Here is a 21,319-nt window from a genome sequence, read left to right as displayed (position 1 = left end):
TTGCCGATATTTTGAGACCTTTTTAAACAACCTGAATTAGTTGTTGTTGCAATCTTTTATCTGAAGGATATTTAGGGAGTGATACCAATAGAAGAAGTTACCAAAAGAAAAGCAACTTGAGTAACTGTATTTTTTAAAGGAGATTGTGTATTATGTGGGAAAAGCAAATGAGGCATGAAATTCTCTGAGCTATGATGACTTTTATGAGCATTGGAAATCATCTAATGTGGTTAAGTGATTAGACGCATCTGTGAGGGTGCATATGTGTCTAGACCTCTGTTACCTTTGTGTGTAACATTGCTGAGCTAGTGGGTTGGCATATTGAAGCGGAATAAGGAGCAAGAAGACAACTGCAGACATAAATCACCCAAATTTAAAAGTTAAGTATGATGGTTTTGACTGACTAATAACAAAACCGTCACCCAGCAGCATTCCCAGTGACAGACTTGTTTGGTTTTAATGGATAGCAACTCAGTACCTCCTGAATGAAAGTCTGTGCTGAGACTCACTAAGGGTTAGATAATGAGCTCAGTGGTGACAGAATTCAGAATAAGAGATGGATTCTGAGAAACATCAGGTTATATGAGAGTTGAAGTGATAAGACTCTCTAAAAAGCTAACTGCAACTAAATCCCATCTTCAAAATTGTGAAACTTTCCAGGTAATGTAAAGTGGGCTTTTTTGCTCTGTTTTTCTTTTATCAATGAAGCTTCAGTTTGTAAGAAAACTTGTGTTAAGTCACAATCCTGAACCAAGGGGGAAGGGAGTGCAGTGCTTCATCCTGGGACACTCACATGCGCAGCACCTAAGAATGTGCACTGAGGAGAAAAATGGAGACTGTTCAAGAAGTTGCACCATGCTCTGGACAAAATTATGACTTCAGTAGGCATTAGGTGATGTCATGTTTTCAGTTAAGGGTGACAGCAGAAAAGCAAACACTTTTTCTTACCATGTCTTTTTATTGGTAGAGGGAAAAGGCAAGGCAGGGGGTGAACTGGTTTAAGTAAATCAAGAAAAAGGATCCTAAGGATTTCAGAAAGATCTCCATTAGTCCAGATGGCAAGAGAATAAAGAGCTGAAAAAAATGCAGCTGTTTTTTCTGTCATACTTGGAAAACTTCAAAGTGAAAACAACTCCAAAGCAGTGTTTCCTAGAAGCAGATAAGAACAGAGCAGGGAGCAGAGCTGCTCAGTCAGAGGAGAAGCTTGAGCCAGCCAAGAGATTCTGAGAAAAAAAAAAACAGGAATAGACTGCAAAACTCCAGCTGACCTAAATTCAGGCAGGGTTAGGGTTAGGGTTATTAATAGTTGTTATTGTTTTATTAGAATAAAATCCAACTTACTGAGCTCGATGGTGTTAAGCTGTAACACAGCAGTCTTTCGCAGTCAAACAAATAGTCTTGGTTGCTTAGAAGTCTAGAGAATTATCTCTTTTAAGAAACTAATGACTAATACTTCCATACTATCTATAGATAATAGCAAATTGCAGTTGTACTGCAGCCAGCGTGTTTCTTCTAAATATAGTAAAGGATGTTCCATAATTTATTTAATTGCTTAGACTTGACAAGGAGCCAGTACTAACAAACATGCTTTGATACTAGTATAGTACTTCTGGAGATCACTTGATTTGGGAATATAAATACTGGAAAACAAAAATGTGTGGAACACATGTGTAGCACAATAGCTGTAAAATCTTGGCTGTTGGTTGTGCAGGTGTGCAAGTCCTTTCTCAGCTGCAAGAACACAAAATAGATGAGAAAGAGGACAGGAGTGTGAGTCACATGTTCTGCAAATCCAGGGCTCTTCTGTTGTGATCAGGCAATTATTTAAGGAAAAGGCAAGATAATCTGTTCCACTTCTAATTATTGGACTTTTCTTCCCACTTCATCTGTTCTGGTATCTTCTATACAAAACCTATGGGGATTCCTGTTTTTATTGCAAACTGTTAAAAAGGCAGTACAACTGCAAGGAGAATGAGAATTTTCTTGATTAATTTTCTAATGTATTTGTCTCTAAAATACTGAAATTCCAGTTTCCTATTGTTATGGCTCTACCCTCCCGCTCCTCACCCTCCCTCCCTCCCTGGTGGACATCATTATTTGTCCACCTACATGATTTTGATACACTAAATGTAGAGATTAAGGCAATAAATATTGACACATTTCTTTTTAATATTAATATTCAAAATAATAATATTATCATAGCAGAGGTATTCAATATCAGATGACTATATACATATCAAGTATATGCTTAATATTTATGATTTGTAGTCTATATAGTTGACTTTTTTTTTTTTAAATTATAATCCTTCAGTCATAAGGCATTGGAGGTAGAAAACAATTAGCTAGGCAGAGGAATATTAACAAATAATGGAAGTTAAAGTAATTCCAAATCAGCACCAAATATTTCAATGAGGAAAGATCTGATCTAATGAAGATATACTGACTTGTAAGAACAAGTAGGTTTATCTTTTTATTTTTAGAATTCTTATGTGAAATACATGCAATATATAGCTATACTAGTTTTCTGATTGTAAATGAGCTATAAATAATTATCAGTATTAGGTAAGTAAGTGATGGTTGACTTTTTGGATTGAGCTTCCATTCATTTCAGGAGCACCAGATTTCAATTTATTTTTGGTATTGACCTATTTGGTTCAATCCTACATGTATTTGAAAAATAGAAATACCTCATTTCACGGTATCTGGTTTTATACAAAAGGAGATTATGGAAATCTGTTAGTAGACCTTTCTAGAACATTCGTTTCTCTAGGGATAATAATGAAAATATTAACTTCATGTTCAAGCATGCTAGAAATAATGTTTTAATTTGTAGGGAGAGAATTGTTTTCATAATCTGCCATATTTTTTTGATAAGTCATTCTTGAGCGCAAAGAGCTTAAACTGTACAATACGTCTGTAATCTGTACGTTGCAGTGAAGTTGTATCAAATGCCTCTGGGCTTGCTGAAATATCTACTGAAAAAATAAACTCTGAATGGAGAGCAAAATATTTGGCATATCATTTTGTATCCATATGTTGCTATGGAAGGCTGGACCTGGACCAGTGCTTTCTTATCACTTGCCTTCTGAGTGTTCCACGGAGGGATTCTTCCTTTGTGCTGTTGAGTAGCTGTAACTTCTACACCAGTTACTGTTGCCTTTCCTTGTAGCTTCTGGGGGAAAAAAAAGACAGCCAGCGCATCTTTTGAGGATTTACCTGTTTTTTATATGCCAAAACAGATGGATGTGTGTGTTTTGTGCTTTTTAAATTCATTAATAAGCCAATGGAAGGTCTGACTGTTCCATTGATATCTTAATAAGGTTTATGAGTACACCTCCAAGTTTTGAAAGACATGTATCAGTAGCTCTGGTGGTAATCATATCAACTCCCGAACGAGCTGCACCCACATTCATTAGTGTGTTAGTTTGTGTGGTGCTCAGGGGGCAGAGAATTTGTTAGCATTTTTCCTATTGTCTACTGTGTGAGACAGGGGCTGTGCCGTGTCTCATATATGCTGGGCTTCTGCTTCAAGTTATCTTTAAAAATAAGTTGCCTGGATAGTAGGTTATCTCTTAGGATTATGTTAAATTGCCATTTGGGAAAAATTTTGAAGTGTAATGGTCTTATCTTTCCATGACTTCTTTTGACAGACTGGAATCCCTATGAGTGCCATAAGTCTCTTATCATACCACCATATTATAAGGAAAAAATGTTGGTTCTGCTGAGTGAAACATGACGAAATCTACTAAAATGCTGTATTTATTAACTTTTTTTATTTAAGAGGGGCGAATATGTTAATATTCACATCTATGAGTCTTATTAATGGATACTTCTAGAGTAGATTTTTTCCTTAAACGTTTTGATATCAACACCTGCTGTTCAGAAACTCTGAATTATTTTACTTGCACTTAACTGGTTTTTATCAGTTTATCTTAGGCATAAACAGAAACAGACAACACCCTCTAATACCCATGTAGAGCTGCAAGTAAAAAAATTAAATTGAAAAATTTCTAAATCCTGATCATACTGAAAAGGAAAAAAGGCTAATATTAAAAATTGTGAAATATCTGGGGAGTTAGTGTCAAATGCCTAAACAACAAAATGTAGTGACTTGCAAGTGATTGGTTTTTACTTGTCACATATGGGAAAAAAAAAAACTGTGGTGGGAGCAGATACATCTGGGTCTTGGCGCAATGGGGGCATCAAATAAAAGGAGAGGAAACCCTATTCATTTTTTATGGTGTAGTTAGGTGGAGATTTTTTTATAAACATTTTTTTTCATGGCTATCTTCCCATAAAGCTCCATATAAGCAAGTGTAGGAGATTCTTGTGCAAGCTGGGGTTTTTTAGTGATGGTGGGGTTTTTTGGGGTTTTTTGCAAGTCATAGGCAATAGAGCTGAAGAGATTTTTATTTGGTATGAAAGCCCTAGGTACTACCTCTGGCTCTAAACTGTTTATAAACTGGATTTTTGAACGCATGCTGAAGTAAATATTTCTGACGATGTTCAAAATTTTGACTGGCAAATTAATAGACTGTACAGAAACTGTAGGATCCCAGAAAAAGCTCATAGATGAACACATGCAGAATTGTCTCAGAATCCTTCCAGAGAGCTGCTTCCACCTTCTGGAGCTCTGAAAGAAAGCACTGTAAATGGAGATGGCAGTGTGAAGGCAGGGTGGCTGTGCACACTCTGGTTGCAGCCCATAACTAATTCAGCCAATATGCACAAAAAATGGGCAATTTGTCATCCACCCTCAAAGGCATACTGTTGGCTCAAGCAGTGTCTGAAAAAAAAACACTTCTAAAAAGGTCAAGGGAGAAGAAAACCCACAACTTATCCCTCATATCCGTTGTGTTGCTACTGTTCTGTGGCTGGATCAGACTAGTCAACATTGCTGTGGAAAATAAAAGTTCCTTGTAGCTGAAAGTGGTCAGGCAATTCAGGGATGAAAAAAGGCAACAGAGCCTGTCAATAAAACGAAAACTTGCCGTGTAATGCACATAAGTAGTGATGGGTGTGAATATCTCAATGTCCCTTTGAAATTTTCCCAGATACTCTCCATGGCACAAGTTAAAACAAATGCAACCATGTGCAATCTGAGGTAGATGTAGATTGTCTGGTTCACAGAAATTTGTACACGGATTACTTTTATTCAGTCCTGATAGTGCTTCAGTTACTCTTCCACTGCTCTTGTTCTGAGTGTGAATTGCTTCCTTGGATGGGAGGATTTTTAAACATTGTAGTAACATCTTTTAGGAAATAGCAAAAATGGAGAGACTTGAGTATGGTTTCAGATTTCTCTATAGTTGCCTTTAATGAAGACTTTGGAAGAGCAGGCATTTAAGTCTGGAAGGTAATTCATTTCCTTAAGCTGAAATAGTTCACAAAATGTGTTTTAGATGAGTAAGTTTTGTGATGGAATTGGGTTTTTTTGTGTAATGGTCTAATACTGATGAAAATCAGAGGAGTTAATGAGCAGACATTACACCTTTTTGTGTGTTTTTCAGTAACAAAGAAAAGCAGTTGGGGAGGAAATCACAGAAGTAGTACTGTCACAAATAGTTTTCAGGAGGTACAAAGAGAGAAATTGCTTTGACTGAACTTGTCAACACTCTTACTTGAAAAAGAGGATCAGTGACTGTTAACCATGGCCAGAGTTAATTGTGATTGTCTCTGCCAAAACTGCAGTCTTGGTAGTTTTTCCTGTGAAGCTGCAAAAGAGCTGTGGGGGGATTGTTGGCAGAGATTCTTCAAGACCCTGTATTGTCTGCCTCCTTTCTGGCACCTGACTAAGGGTCGTCTTACTGGCCGTGGGGACACGTCTTGCACAGGAGTGGCAGATGCAAGACTTTCTAATTGCTCCCCAAAAATATCACTTTCACTGCTTAATCTATTTGTTAGAGACAGATTAAAGTTGGGTAAAGATTACCACCTTTCATAACTTCTGTAAAAATGTAAGTTCCCCAGTGTGTTGCAGTGTACGTGAAGCCAGATGTACCTGGTTGGAGAGGAGCAGCACCTGTTACACAGGACTTGTTTTTTAGATAAATATGTGTAGGAGGAAGAAAAAATTTTAATAAAATGAGACATTTTGGATCATCTGATGGATGAGAACCTGTTTTGCCCTCTTCTTAGACAAGGGTAAAAGGGACCAGTGAGGATCAGTGCCTTTTGGCAAAGTCTGTCTGCAGCTTGCATTTCCAGTACGTAGATGACTCCTGCTGTCTGTGGGGATAGGTGCAGTCATGCAAGAATGTGTAATGGAAAGCTAGAACTTGTTTCACTTAGAAAAACTGCAAAATGCCTTTTCAAATAGGTTAGATGGGTTTTTCCCTTCCTTCTGCATTTCAGAGAAACTTGCAGGGAGAAGATGTGAGCAAGATATCTCTCGCCGTGTGATGCAGAGAGAGAACATGTTTGCAGACATGCGCAAGGCCTCCTTCTCCTTGGGCCAGAGAGAGTAGGGGAGGAGAGAGAGAAGATACAAAAAGCCTAGGAGGAAGTGGAGCATGGGCTTTTGCCCCTGAAAGGTCTGGTGTTCTGTATTGTGAAAAAGTGGTCCTTGCATTCGAAATAAAACTTTTTTTTTTTTTTTTAATCCTTCCACTGCCTTGGCATTCTTGGGAAGAATACCTACGTATGTTTACCTTACACTAGGGGAGTCAAAACTGAAGTTATGAATATAATATACTGTTTAATAATTATGAAGCTGAAGTAAGCAAATGAATTTACAAGAAAGTTCAGTTTTCTTTATTCCAAAGATTTACAAGTAGTTTAAAACAGTGTGTTTGACATGAGAAGTTGTCCCTATCATTAAAATGCTAATGAAACAGTAAACATCTGTTAAATTTATGAAGATAATGAAGATTTCTAGCAACGTCTTTCTTATGTCAGTATTCCTGCTTAGCTCAGGCCTGCATACATATTTAGTGGAGTTGTGGTTGTGAGAATTTATTTGGCCTTTGGGAGCAATACCAGTGCAAAATTGTCCTATTGCATTTGTTTTGATGATTTTGTCGTGAAGTGCTTCTACTTGTAGTTTAGGTCACCTTCATCTAATAAGTCTTTCAGAGGCTTTCAGAGGTGGATCTGAAAGTCAAACTTCAGTCCAACAGGGTCACTGATATTTGATTGGCAATTGTTGAGTTAGTAAACTGGCAAACAGAAGTGAACAAATTTCGTATGATTAATGCCTTTAGCAATCAGTCTGGTAGGTATGTATATTTTCTGTTCTATATAGACTCTGAATGTGTCCTAGTTTCCTGGTCATAAATTACTCTGGCAGCAGAAACACCATGAACTGCAAAACTAAAGAGATATTTCAAATGTGTTTTCCATGTGAAAGGATCTGTACTCACCCAAGGAACACAAAGAAGGTTGCATTGTTTTCAGGAGTATGCTAATTGTTTTTTAATTTTAAAGATTTTATGCCAAATGATTTCTATACATTGAATAAAGACAACATCAGAAACCTAACAACTCTGATTTTTAAATGTCAGTCACAATTTAAGTCTATTCTGTTATATTGTTTTTCTGTAAAATTGATTAAAATATGTAACCATAGCTTCATTGAAATATGTATGTGTAAAGAGAAAACAGGTCTTATTTAACTTCACGGATCTTTAATTGCATATGAACTTCAAAGAGAAACTTGTGGAAGTTAGATTGATGATGGCGCTTTAGGTAATTGAATACAACATCGCTCCTCTTTGAATGCAACTCTGAAATCCAAATTATGTAAATCTACTGTTTCAGAACCAGTAGTAGAAATAATCATCATTTTTGCAGTTGAAGATACTTTCTTTGGATAAATACTCTGACACACTTCTTTCCTATTGATGCATCTTTTCCATTATGGATATGAATAAGAAACTGTAGGCATGTTAGCCTTTAGCTTGTTGACGTTTGTGACTCCACTTGAATAAGCTTTGACTTACAGTTAATTAGGCACAACTGTCAATGAGTTTCATGAGCTTATGCAGAAACAAACCTGACATTTATGAAAGTGTTTGGATAGAAGAAGGGAGAAAATATTCTGGGAAAGTTTCTCAAGCATATTTTTCCTTTCAAGTTGTGCAGCTCATTTGGGATGGTGTGAAACAGTTTTCTCTCCATTGCTGTCAATGGCCCATCATTGTGCAAGCATCATGTTTTTCCTATGGAAGAAACAGAGAACAGATTATAGCCTGCTATTTATCTGCTAGACCATAATATAATATTTACTGTGTTGCAGCTGTGATCAAAATGACTGTCTCTCCAACATCTACAAAATTGGAGCTCAGGGCTAGTTATAAGTGTTTGGTCATCCAAAAACTCCATGCAGCCCCATCTGGCTTCTGAACTTAGCTTTCCTCTTGGATACCACGAGATGGGTTTGAAATTGTGCCTATGGAGGCAGAATAGTTAAAAGAAAAGGATGAAAATATCTACTCTGCCTTCAGCTTTGTTTATCCTTAACAGGCAGGAAGGGAGATCCATTAATGGAAGACTGGTACTCAGGCAGCCCATATGGATTGCCTTGCTACTTTTTGCAAGTAGATTGAAATGATTTGATGGCAGAAGAGAGGGAATATTGCTTGATTTCTTTTCTAAACCCCTCCTTTTAGCCCCCTCTCTCTTCCCCTCTCCCTCTCCCATATCCCCTTCCTGACCAAGTTAAAAAAGCTCAGATGAATTCTATGAAAAAAAGCTCAAGCTCTGCCTGAGACCAGGGAAACTCCTAAGAGACCTGTTATGCTGCCAGCTTCTGGCCACTAGTGAGTGGGAGAAGGAGGTAGTTATGAAGAAATTGTGACAAAGGTAGGAGAGACAGAGAGTGACTCATGCTCCTTTAGAGGTGTGGGACACTTGTGTTCCACTGCCTGCTCCAATTGGTGTTGAATTATTTATTCAACCTAGGAAGGAGAAACTGAGTTTAGGGGTTTGTGGTCTTTTGGGGGTCTTTTTATTTCAATGAGAGAAATTTTATTTGAATCTCTTTTGTATAATTTCAGGAAAAAAAATACTCCCACAGGCATAGCTGGAAGCTGTGTACTATGGACACTTATTGCGTGAATAGGGCAGATAGCTCGTTAAAAATGAATATTTGGACATCTGTGCCTCCCCATTCCTTCAGGATCGTGCTGGGCAGTGATTCTTAGGCATATACAAAAAGTGTTTCAGCATATAGATTTCTGGAAAAATTTTGTTTGTAGGGAAATATCTGGGCTCCAATTTAGAAAATGCTAGTTTGCATTGCATGTAAAGAGTTGCGTTCATTTATATGCTAGCTGATTATTTAATTGTTGGCTATTTTCTAATATTTGTCTTGCATTGTAAAAGAGGCATTTTTACACATTAGTTGAAATGGTGTTTGTGCAACACCTGATAGTTACTCAGAAGAGGGGGAAAAAATAAGATGCAGCTCACTATTTGGAAACAAACCTCTGGATTTCAGCTTACATGTATTGACTGTGCTGGCTGATTTAGTAGGCAACCATTAATTGCAAAAGCATCTTACTTTCATGGGCACTCATCCTGGCCTTTTTGGCACAGAAGAACTTTTCGGCTGTAGAAAGGATTTATTCTACCTGCCAGTGTGATTTATATACCATATGTCTCCTCCTCAGCGTCTGAGTATCCATGGCCATAGGGAAGTGCTCTGCCTCATCTGTACTGTGGGTAAATAGGTTTCTTTTAATGATATTGACTCCTACAGAGCCTCTTTATCACCTCCCTGTATTATTTTTTCTTGGCAGTTGTGTCAGCTATACTGTGTGTGTTGTGGAAAGGAGAATACTATGAATTCCTGGTTTTGTTTGCTCTTGGCAGGCACTACTACACTTCCCACCCTTGTGCGCACACCTACCTTGATGATGCAGCCTTCCCTGGATATCAAACCCTTTATGTCCTTCCCTGTGGACAGCAGCTCTGCTGTTGGATTCTTCCCAAATTTTAACACAGTAAGTAAAGGTGTTTCCACATTTGGTTTCAGTGTATGCTTTCCAATGTGGTTCTAGTATCCAGTATTGAAGCTGCCTTAAAACAGTGCATCGCTGACACAGTTCTAGGGAACCCTTTTTGTCTGTGCCATCATGGTTGCTTTTCCCTTGTACAAAAGGCTTGGAATGGTATCCAGCCTTTGCACTGTGAATGGGGCTGATTGTTTTTTAGCTTGTTCTATTGAGGTGGTGTTTGCACATTGAGAAAAACAATCCCATGATGGAGATTTGAGAAGCGGTAGAATTATTTTGAGAGTTAGTCTGGGCATGCGTGTTTCCATATGCTGTCAAAGAGGAAGAGACAAAAGCAGTGGAAAGACAGGTAAGACCTAGATTCTCCAGTGACATGAATCAAGCTGAGTCTAATAGGGCCAGGAAATCAACTGGAGGTTCTTGTTAATTCTGTGTAATTACAACTTTAAAGTGTAAATTGTACAGCCAGCCAACGTGAAAAATGTGAATCTGTTATTTTTGTGTTATGGTAAAGCATCTTGGTTTGAAAAAAAAGTACTGCCAAAATAATGCTTCTGTAGTTCTTCATGTTTATCAGAGCAGCAATAACAAAAATACTGTCTTCTGTAGTTCACGTTTTTTTAACAGCTCATAAAATAGCACTGAGTGTTACCAAAATGCTTTTTTTGCCATCGCACTTTATCATTAGCTTAAATGTTTAGGCTAATGGCAACAGGAAGGAAACTGCTCTGAGTCATTGCTGCCAAGTCAGCGAGTACAGTCTGTTCATATGTGACCGTCACCTGAACTGTAGAGCATCACGCTTGTCACTGTAGTTGCAGGGGGAATGGAAAGGGAAGCACTGTCATCACCACCAGACAGTGATCAGCTGAACCACTGCCAAGTGTTTCCTTTCACAGACTAACCTTCTGTCTGAAATTAAAACAGCAAGAGCATTCTTTTTTCTTCATGACTTGCAAATACACCTTGCTGACAGGCCTTGTGCTACAGCACATAGTGATGTGGGGTGGTTATGAGGTGACATATCAGTCAGCTTCTTTCACATGTCAGCAGCCCAACATGTGGGCTGCTATAAACAGTAGCAAATATTACTAATTGATTGCAAAACATGTATGTGAAATTGTGCATTGATGAGGGAGATGTGGGAATGTGCATGTGTACAAAGAGATAAAAGATTAAAAAAAATCCCTGTATGTTTAAAGCGCAGGCCTAAAACTCAATACAGTGTTAAGAAAGCAGTGTGTTGTTTGCATCTTCTAGGTGTGATGCAATTCAGATTAATTTTCCATATTATTTGTTACTGATTTGTCTGCTTTTCAGTTGCACAGGTTTTATAGGTGATCTTTTTCACAGAACTGGTCATTAGGGTTCAGAGAAACTTTTCTTCAGAGATGCAGTAGTTTTAGAGTCAACCAACATTATTTGCTTACTGGTGGTATTACTGAATTTCTGAGTCACAGCAGCCTCTAGAGACAGATTAATTTGGATATTTACACTGATTTTGTCTAGCTTATATTTTTCTGGGTTACATTTAATTTGCCTAATTCCTGGAGTGTTTATCCTTCACTCTTGTCATTCCTCTCCAAACTTCTATGGATTTTATTTAAAAAAAAAAGAGAGACCTAGGGTAATCAGTAAATATTGTCAACTCAGTGTCTACTTCCTCCCTTGGAATTCTTGATAATTATTTAAAATTATGCTACTACACACCACCAACACTGCATGTTTAAACCGTCTATTTTGAGGAACGGTGGTTCAGTACTTCTCTATTTCTAATTCACAGACTTTGCCATTTATCTTGCACGTATTGATTTTCCCTAAGAGTCTTTCACAATGGACTTCAAAAGCTCATTGGAAACTAAATCATTCATGATTATCTACTGACAGGCACAGTGAATGCCAACTGTTATGCGCTTCCTTTCTTTCTAACTTAGCACAAACTTTACAAATGTATACTTCTAGGTTTGTATATATTTTTTTTTTCCTTTTTCACTCTAAAATGGTGGCAGAAGTACGTAAAAGTGTTTAAAAACTTTTTTCCTGAAGAAAATTTTGAACTATAAAAGCTAAATCCAGTTGACGCGTAACATGCATCATCTAAAGTGCCACAATCTTGGGCAGGAAGTGAATATTAGAAGAGCCAAAAAAACCCATCATTTGCCTTATGGATCAGTTAAGAAATCTAGACATTTCATTTGAGGGAGAACTTGTCAAGGACTGCAGACCTTGTGTGCAGCCCTTCATCTCTGAGGACTGAGGGGACCCTGCCAGGGTGCTGTTCATGCTTTCATGTGTTCACTGAAGGTGGCAAAAAGAAATGAGGTCTGAAGAGAAAACTTCTTTGGATCCACCTGTTCATTTTCAATGGCAGTCAGATACAGAACATTTTTCTAAACCTTGCCAGGAGGTGGTTTCTACCTTAGTATCAGTTGCCTGAACAAAGAAGTTTCTGCATGGGAGCTTAATACAGTAACTACCAGGGAAGAAAAAACAAGGTAAAATGTATTAACTACAAACATCTTTGAAGGAACACTCCCTACAGTTTTTTCCCAAAAGAACTTCTCTTATTTATGGAAATATATTTAAAATCTGGGGTAAACCCTTTCTTATATAGTTAATTTTGACAGTTTTCAATTCTGAAGCCATCTGTGATTCTCCAGATAAAACATCAGTGTTCCCATTTTGTTCATGGAAGTGTTCTGATCACTAGCTTCTCTCCACATGTGGTACTTTCAACTGAAGCACTGAGCAGACCCTGATTTTTTAAAAGAAATTTACAATATATCTTATTTTCTTGATGGAATTGTGGGATATAGTTTCAACTGTCGCCCTTCTGTTTCTCTTAAAAACATTAATAGTTCTAAATATGCTGTGGATGTATGTGTAGTAATTGTGAATTCATGCCCCAATTAAATTAGTCTTTGTTCATTAGGACTTGTTCATTATATAGGAAGAATTAATTGGGGAATGATTGCACTAACTCCTTGGATACCTGTCTGTATTTCTCAGTATGGGGAATAAAGCTTCAACAGATCAGCCAGAAAGGGATCTTCTAAAGACAGAATGAAGCAAAGAGGTGTTGTAGGTGCTGTCCTTCCTGGTCTTTTCACAGCAGCAGCAAACATTCTTGTCAGAACAGGACAAGCATGCTCAGATTGTCAGAACCTGAACCTGAGTTGCTGCATGGAAGGACAAACCCTCTCTCGGAAATGCTGCAGCAGCGGATCCAAAGGTGACATCATGTTTGTCCTGGCATCAAGTTCTAAATGCTCTTGCTCAGTTACTCATATCCCTCTGTCTGAAACACAGAGCTTGAATCAAATTATTAGCTGTTATTACTTAAAATGTTCTTGTTTATAAAAGAACAGGAGACATCATTATAGGAACTTTCCAAATTGGTACCTGCAATTTGGAATGGATGTGTTCCAAAAAGTATTGTCTAAGCAGAGTTCTTTTTCAGCACACTAAAATGACTCTTAAGGATTTTTTAACAGGTAACACCTTACATATTGATTACATTTAAAAATCTGTAAGTTAAGTACATAGTCAGAGGAAATCAAAATTAAGATTACTGTCATCCCCATTGTGTTTATTATAATGTAATCTTGCTGGCTTCCACCATACAGCTTTACCTTCTGTACCATTCTCTCCCTACATCTCCCTGATTCTTTGTCTCCTGTCATCCATCTTGTGTACTGAATGAAGAAAGGATGCTTTGTGATCACAACATGGGAGGTCATCAAGATGCATGTACTAAAGTGGCTGAAAGCCAGGATTTATCACGGAAGGCAAGCTTCATGTTCACCGTCTGCATCTCCCTATGAAGATTTTATACTCCTGAAAAAAAAGAAATCTCAAAATTCCAGCATATTCTACCTTGTTCTGAAATGAGAGCAGCACTGCATGACTCATATTTAGTTGAAGTGGTAAAGCCAGGGACCCGTCAATCTGCACAAAAGCATTATCAGCAACTTCTCAGATTCTATCATCATAGAAAATAATCAGCAATTCATATGCTTCCTTCTGAGTTTGTTATGGCCTCAGGGGTAATCAAAGATTAGAGCATCTCTTGTAGCTTTCACATTAGTGAAACATTTTCCATCGAACTAGACCATGATTGGTTTCTAAATGCTAGTTCATACCTTCGTGTTTTAGAGGACACATGGGTTAATGTGGCCTAGTTACTGCTTCAGTATCAATTTCTCTTCAAGTAGGTTTATGCTGATTCTTTATATTAGAGTTCTCTCAGTCCCCTTGCAAAGTGGACCAGAAATATTTTACATCTGCAAGTGAAGGTGAGCCAGCTGGAATGGTCTACAGGAAAGGAAGAGGATCTGAGTAGTAACTTAGTCAGAATTTTTTTTACTCTTCTCCAGCATTAACCCTGCCTGGACTAAGCATCCCTCGCCTACCCCCAAGACAACTACTGGGAGGGACTGATTTGCCCTTTCCTCTTGTGCATTTTCAATTATGACCCACATTTTTATCTGCTACCAATCTAGTTCTCATTTGAAGGACCCAGCAGTCAGTCAAGGCGAGAAGCCGAGTTCAGCAGATAAGAGCACAAGGCACTCGTATCGCTGGCTTCACTCACCTCTCTGTGCCAAGTGCCTCTTCTGCCTTTGGCAGGACACTGTGGCTTGGGAGCTTTCTCTTTCCTTAGCAGGGTCTGAATTCAGCCACTTAACACCCCGCTACATTGCCAAAGTACTCTCTGGAGCACAGCATTGTATATGGCAGGAGCAGATTACAAATGCAGCCAACAGGATGTTGCCAGCCCTTTATCTACGGTCCTCTTTATCTAAGTAGCCTGTCCCTGTGCTCTGATTTCCCTTTTCCCTTTTATGGAGTGCTGAACTGAAGTGACCTGTTCTGGTTCTTTCCATCTGACTCCAGAGAGCAGGTGAAGCTTTGTAAAAGCCATACTTTTACACTTATTAACAGCACAGAAAGGAAATTTCAACAATTGACTTAGGAGAGGTTTTTTTTGTAGTGTAGGTGGATACTATGCTTGAGGATTTTTATTGGTTGTTTGTTTTTTTTAATCAAGAAATGGTAAGTTATTTCTTTCCTTGTAAACATTTTATACCCTTTTTTATAGCCGTGCAGGCACAAGAGGTACTCCAGGTTTGCCTTTTATTCCTGTTTCAAACACTTAAAAACATTCCAATTTGATTTTTATTTATTATGGATACAGTAGTTTGTGTTTTCCAAGTCCTAGCCAGAATCATCCAAATGACACCATGAAGAGTCAACCTTACCTTTTATTAAGGGAGTAAAAGAAAGTAACTGGTATTTTTTCTCAAAGAGGAATTGGATGGATTAACTTCCTTCTGTCAGTTGGCAGATCAGCAGGCAGATAGGAAACCCTGTCTTTCAGGAGTAAGTGCACTGACATGCACTGGTGAAGAACAGAAGTCCCCAGGTGCAGTAACCTTTCTCTACCATTTTACAGGAGTCTGTCATCCACAGTGTGCATTTTGAAAAATGGTTCCTAAATTGTTGCAAAACATCCATTATTATATGTAAAAGTAATTAGGTCATCAGCCTAATTCTTTAAGGAAATACAGTTTCTGTGTACAAATCCTGCCGTTTGCTGAGTCCTCCAGAAAATTTGTTCCTTGGCTATGTGTTTTTTCTCTGTCTTTACAGAAAGATTGGAGTTAGTCTTTCCAACACTTCAGCATTATTTATTTCTTTTACTAGTCAGCACAGGAAAGCTCAGAAGCCTTTATCTTCATTGAATTGCTTTCTTTTCAAGTTAATAGTATGTTCCTGACACAAGGAAACTGTTTAAAGGGAGAGGGTTGTTAACCATAAATATTTTAGGCATTAGGCAACTGAAGGGTGTTTTACAAATAGACTGTGATAAAAACATCTCCCCTCAAAGCAAGCAGTCGCAGAATCATAGTTTAAGACAAAGGACATGTGTTGCACCACTCTGCTTACAAAGATTTTGCTAGTTTTTGATTATAAACCTTGTGCTAAGGAAGATTCTAGAGCAGCTTCAGAGAACAGTATTTCTCCATGTGTCTGATGAATACAGAAGTGGTTGCTTTTACAGCCTCTTGACTGTACGTGTCTGGCTTTCCTGACCTCCCTTAGACCTTTGTCACATTGTTCTGTGAGAAACTGAGAATTGCTACAATAATTATTAATTAAGAAATTATAAAAATGTACCTAAAATGTAATTCTTGTCATACTCATTCTTTCTGAATGTGGGCATACCTAGTGGTCTTTTAATCTAGTTGCAGCCAATTTTATGACAACCTAAAGGGACTGTATGGCAGTTTACATTCAAAGCATGAAACTTGTCTTTCTTTTGCATACCTGAAAACCAACAATACACAGGTCTGAAGCATCAACCAGCTCATTTCAAGTAACAGAGCAAGGCTGATTTGAAGATCTGTGCCTTTCAGACCAGTCTTCTCTATATTCAGCCTGTCTGGTTTCTCCACAGACTTCAGCTACTTCCCCAAGTTAACACTAGGGAAAGCATATCACATTTCTTGCTCATGTATTTGTTAGATGAGACAAGTTTCTGTCTTGTTTTGTGTCTTGTTTACTTAAAAAGAAAAAATCCCCTCTAAACATAAAAAAAACCAACAAACCAACAGTCTTTTATACTACATTAAGTTTCAGAATAGGCTTAATTAGAAGAATCCTATAAAGATTCATATCTAAATACATTGCTTTTAATCAAAAGCATTTTGAAGATTGTATCGTATGTGGTATTGATAAAAGACCAAAAACATAAAACAAAACAAAAAAAAACCCCATTCAACCAAACAAAAAACAACAAACAAACCAACCAAAACAAACAAAAAACCCCAACCCCAAATCAGAAACATCATTATTGATTTTTAAGTGAAGAAGGCTTTATTTCTTACATACTGTGAAGAGCAGAAGACAGCTGTCAAAATACTTAGCAATTCTCGGTTCTGATTTGCTTCTCACATTCAGCCATCTATACGTTTATATTCAAATCTATATATAACACTTAAAATTTATCCTCGTTTTAGATATTTCTTTTCAGTATGTGAAAAGTAATGATACCAATTCATTTCAGAAGACTAGATTTCTTGTGTCTTTATTCTCTCCTGGTCACAGAATTAATCAAAAGCTCTGAATTTGTCCCTAACCTCTCTTTTACAGTTCAGAACTGTAAAAGGAAATGCAACTCTGTGTAATGGTATAACTTCATCTTTGTGTTTTGGTGTTCTTGAGCAGCCTGGGAGCAAGAAAACTCGAAACTTAGAGCAGACTCTTAAGAAGAAAAGGGTCATATCTAAGGACCATCTCAAAGATGAAAGTAAAAATCAGGAATTTTATTTATCCTGTGTGCTGTCTAAACTCCTTTTCTGACTACAAACTCCTAGGCTTGAATCTTTTGGCAGAATTCTGCTGAAAGGTAATTTTTCATGTTATTTTACTTATTTATATTATTTTACTGTCAGTTGGTAATATGTAGTGTAACAAGAATAGTTTTGCTCTTAAAGTACATTATTGGTTTGCTTTTCAGTAAGTCTCAAACTGTAGTATGTTTTTATTTTTTACTGGATTTGGAGGCAAGATGATAGTGGTTTTTATCTAGCTGAGCACAGCTGAGTGCTCTGAATAACAGCAGTTTTAATAATAAATAGCAGTTATATAGCACCTTCTGTTAGATGATGTTGAAGAGTTATAACATGTTATTTAGACCTGTCAGCTTTTTTGTGAGGTTGCAAATATTTTTATCTCCATTTTACAAATGAACAATATAAGGCTCAGGTGAAATGACTCATGGACAGCTAAACTTGTGAGCCAGCATAGCCACAGAGGGAAAGTAAATTGTCATATATAAGCATTAGCATAACCACTGGGTTTGCACTTCGTTCTTTTTCTCAGGTTTGGTCTGTCATGGTCCTAAAAGTTCATTCTTTAGATACAAAGTATTGCAATATGGCAGAGGAGTAATCAGGATGGATTAAAAAAGAAGCTGCCAAACACTTAAAGCTGGTTCAGTTTAGTATAAGAAAAAGCATTGAGCCTCAGATACTTATTTTTTACTTATTCTCCTTTTCCTGATGGGGAATTCTCTTTTATCCCAAACCATTCTCAGCAGCTTTCTGTTTCTTTATTTCACCCTCAAAAGTCTCCAGTCTTGTATGGAGCAGAAAATTTGACAATTTTTACCATAAAGGTTAAAATATATTCTTGGTGTTCTCATAACAAACTCAGTCCTTTAATGTATTTATATCCTCACTTGAGAATAAGCCCTAGAAAAAACATAGACCAAACTGAGAATTATTTTTTTTCTGTGATGTCTCATCAATTCTTTCTTTGGTTCAAGTATTTCTACAGGAATCAAATGTTAAATTTTCATAATCTTTTACACAAAAATTTCTAAAACAGCAGTGGTATTTAATTTTCAGAACACTCTTTCTAAGACTATCCTAGTTATGGTTTTCTACCCCAGAAAATGTTTTTAACAGTCAATAAATATATACAAGGATGAAGGGAAGGAAGGGCAGAGGAAATATTCCCAGCACGGGAAAAACAGTAATAAACAATAATTAAAGGTGTTTTCTCAATTATCTTTTGATCTTTGTGCTTAATCATAGCACGTTATATGGAGAGAAGAGATGTAGGAATAGTTTAGAGTTATTTACCAGATTTTCATTTTTATTTTTAGTACCAGAGTCACTTGATTTAAGCTGGAGCAGTGCAAAGACAGAGGAGGACAGAAAAGCAACAGATTAGGAAGTCCCTGATTTTGTTTCAGTTGTTCATTTTGCTTATGTTGGTATAAATCATGATTTTGGACTGGTTTAGGAGAAAGAAAATTCTGCTGAGAAGGCTGAGATTCATCACTGTTCTCCTGAGCTTGGTCCGACAACATTTTGCCAATTAGACTTCCTGAGTGTAAACCCTACCTGAAAGCAGTCTCTGCTTCAGCATAAGATTCCCAGTGTGGTGCTATTTCAACCCTCTCTCAGGCTGGGATATCTCTCAGATAACATTCTAAGACAGAGAAGGACGTGTGGTGGTTAAATTACCTGTGCTGGCACACAGGATGGATGAATGAACATGTCAGTAAAGATTTAGGGCTGTGCTTCCCAAGTCAATGCTGAGGCAAGATGATGAATGCATTTCTTGTTAAAACAGAAAGGATCTAATTAAGCAGGTAGAGGGAAAGTATATTTGAACATGTTCTGACTTCTAGTACCTGTGTTTCAGTGGCATACTGAAAATCTGAGAAGGAGTCAGAGGAAAGCTACCAAATGAATCACAGTTTTTATAGTGAGAGGCTTAAGGAGCTTGGTTTATCAAAGAAAAGGTTAAGAGCTGATATGATTGCAGTGTGTGAGTGCCTGCACTATTCAAAAGGTATTTGAGGTTAGGGTGACCTTGAAAGCAAAACTAGATTGAGTGGCTTATAATAGACTTGGTAAGCATTGCTTCCACAGTGATGTAAATTAGCTTATTTCAAAACTTTTAAATCAAGCTGTTGAGGTGGGTTTTTTCCCTAAACCTCAGGCTTTGGTTGACCACAAATTATTGGCCTTTGTAATAGGAAGGGCTGAAGCATTTCAGTGAATGAAGTTTTCATAAATTTTTCAGGAAATTAGATGTAATGGTTCCCTCTGACCTAAACCAAATCTGTAAATGACTGCAGACATCGCTTGCAGTATTGTCTGTGATTGTGAATGCAGACATGCAAAGAGAATCAACTCCTTCTTCATTTTTCCATGCAAACTTGACTTTAAAAGGGGAGCATACAGGAGGGTAGCACACCAAGTGGCTCTGCATTATGCCATAAGACTGGACATAAAAATGTAGGGAGAGAAATCTAACTTCTAGTGTCTGGAGATAAAAAATTCGTCTCCCAGGTCTAAGGCACCAGCCCTGCAACTCTGTTAACAGAAATAACATGGAATTTACCAAAAGAAAATTAGCTCAACCTTAATCTCTAAAAGGGAAATGAGGAAGTTGAAATTATTAGTATTTCACTTCTTTTAAGACACAAAAGCTTGTTCCCAGCTCTAGTTGTCCTTTTAGTTGTCTTGTACTAAAAATGAAGTAGAAGTGTAGACTCCAAAATTGTCTCTTTCCTAAGCAGTCACTCTTATTTCAGCAATTACATGTTAGCAAGTGAATTACAGTAAGATTTTTGGTTTGCTTTAAAATACCTCCAGGCTGATTTCACTGACTAGTAGTAGTGTGTGGAGGTCACAGCTATCACAGAGACTTTTTTCCTCAGGGAACTTGGAGCTTGCTGCCAAATTGATCAGAGCAGGAGAGACAAACACAGTGAGAAGTTGCATTCACTGAGATTTGCCTTCAGAGTACAATGTTCTTATTGTGTTTTGGGAACCTTGTGTAAAAGAAGGGAGATACTAGCCCCTGTGGTCCAAATGTTTCTTAGTGGATGCTTATGTCTTTCTACAACTGGGGAAAGACATATACTCAGAATTTTAAAAAGGGAAAGAAAAAAAATCATTAGCTTGTTTCTAGCTGAGTGTGGTTGGACTTGATTTGAGTGAGATCCAGATTTCCTGCTCTATGCAAATGTCTAAGTACGTTAAGAGAGCCTGTTAAACAACAAAAAGTGTGATTAAAGCAGACCACAGGATTATGGTAAAAACCCTATAATGTTATAAATTAATTATTATTTTTATTCTAAATAATCATTTGCACAAGTCTTCAAATCAGTTGCTGGGAATATGACAGAATTGCACTCCTGACTTGGTTGTTGGCCATTTACATCTGGCTGTTTTTTTCCAAACCCCAAAATGTTGTGAAGAGCATAGAGACAGAGGTGCGGGGAGATAGTATTTAGAGAACTGCAGGCTCACTGTACAGAAATACATCTCTGTGGGCACACTCTGTGTTACTCAAGGAGAATTGATACACAGAGAATATCGATGGCATTCCCACAAGAATAGAAAGTTGTTTGCATCATAGAATCTTTAGGTTGGAGAAGACCCTTAAGATCATTGAGTTCAACCATTAATGCAGCGCTGCCAAGTCCACCACTAAACCATGTCCCTCAGTGCTGCGTGCTAATCCTTTACATGCCTCCAGGGATGGTGACTCCACTACCTCCCTGGTGGTCTGTTCCAGTGCTTGATAACCCTTTCAGTAATAAATTTCTACTTATATCCAACCTAAGCCTCCCCTGGGTATGACTTGAGGCCGTTTCCTCTTGTCCTGTCACTTGTTACCTGGGAAAAAGATACTGACATTCACCTCGCTGCAGCCTCCTTTCAGGTAGAGTTACATCAGTAGAGCTGACTCAAGTGTTCCTGGGGATGCAAAATAAGCAAGGAAATCACAGAACCACAGAATATACCAACTTGGAAGCGACCCACAAGGATCAC

General features: G+C 37.7%; 1 protein-coding gene across 4 annotated transcripts in view; it reads left to right on the top strand.

Annotated features, from left to right (window-relative positions):
• The window catches only part of ZNF385B (zinc finger protein 385B), a 164,271-nt gene that overhangs the window by 101,501 nt on the left and 41,451 nt on the right, over positions 1-21,319 (top strand). For all 4 annotated transcript variants that reach the window (XM_039388017.1, XM_027731492.2, XM_027731491.2 and 1 more), the window contains one exon: positions 9,814-9,944. In XM_039388017.1, coding sequence (XP_039243951.1) covers positions 9,855-9,944 — 90 coding nt within the window. In that variant the 5' untranslated portion in view covers positions 9,814-9,854. The remainder of the gene's footprint in view (positions 1-9,813; positions 9,945-21,319) is intronic.

The sequence above is a fragment of the Pipra filicauda genome, unplaced genomic scaffold, assembly GCF_003945595.2.
Source record: "Pipra filicauda isolate LSUMZ 115617 unplaced genomic scaffold, ASM394559v2 scaffold5_size6683894_pilon, whole genome shotgun sequence".
NCBI lineage: Eukaryota > Metazoa > Chordata > Aves > Passeriformes > Pipridae > Pipra > Pipra filicauda.
Note: the sequence above shows the minus strand (reverse complement) of the source record. Positions and strands in the feature narration are given on the sequence as shown.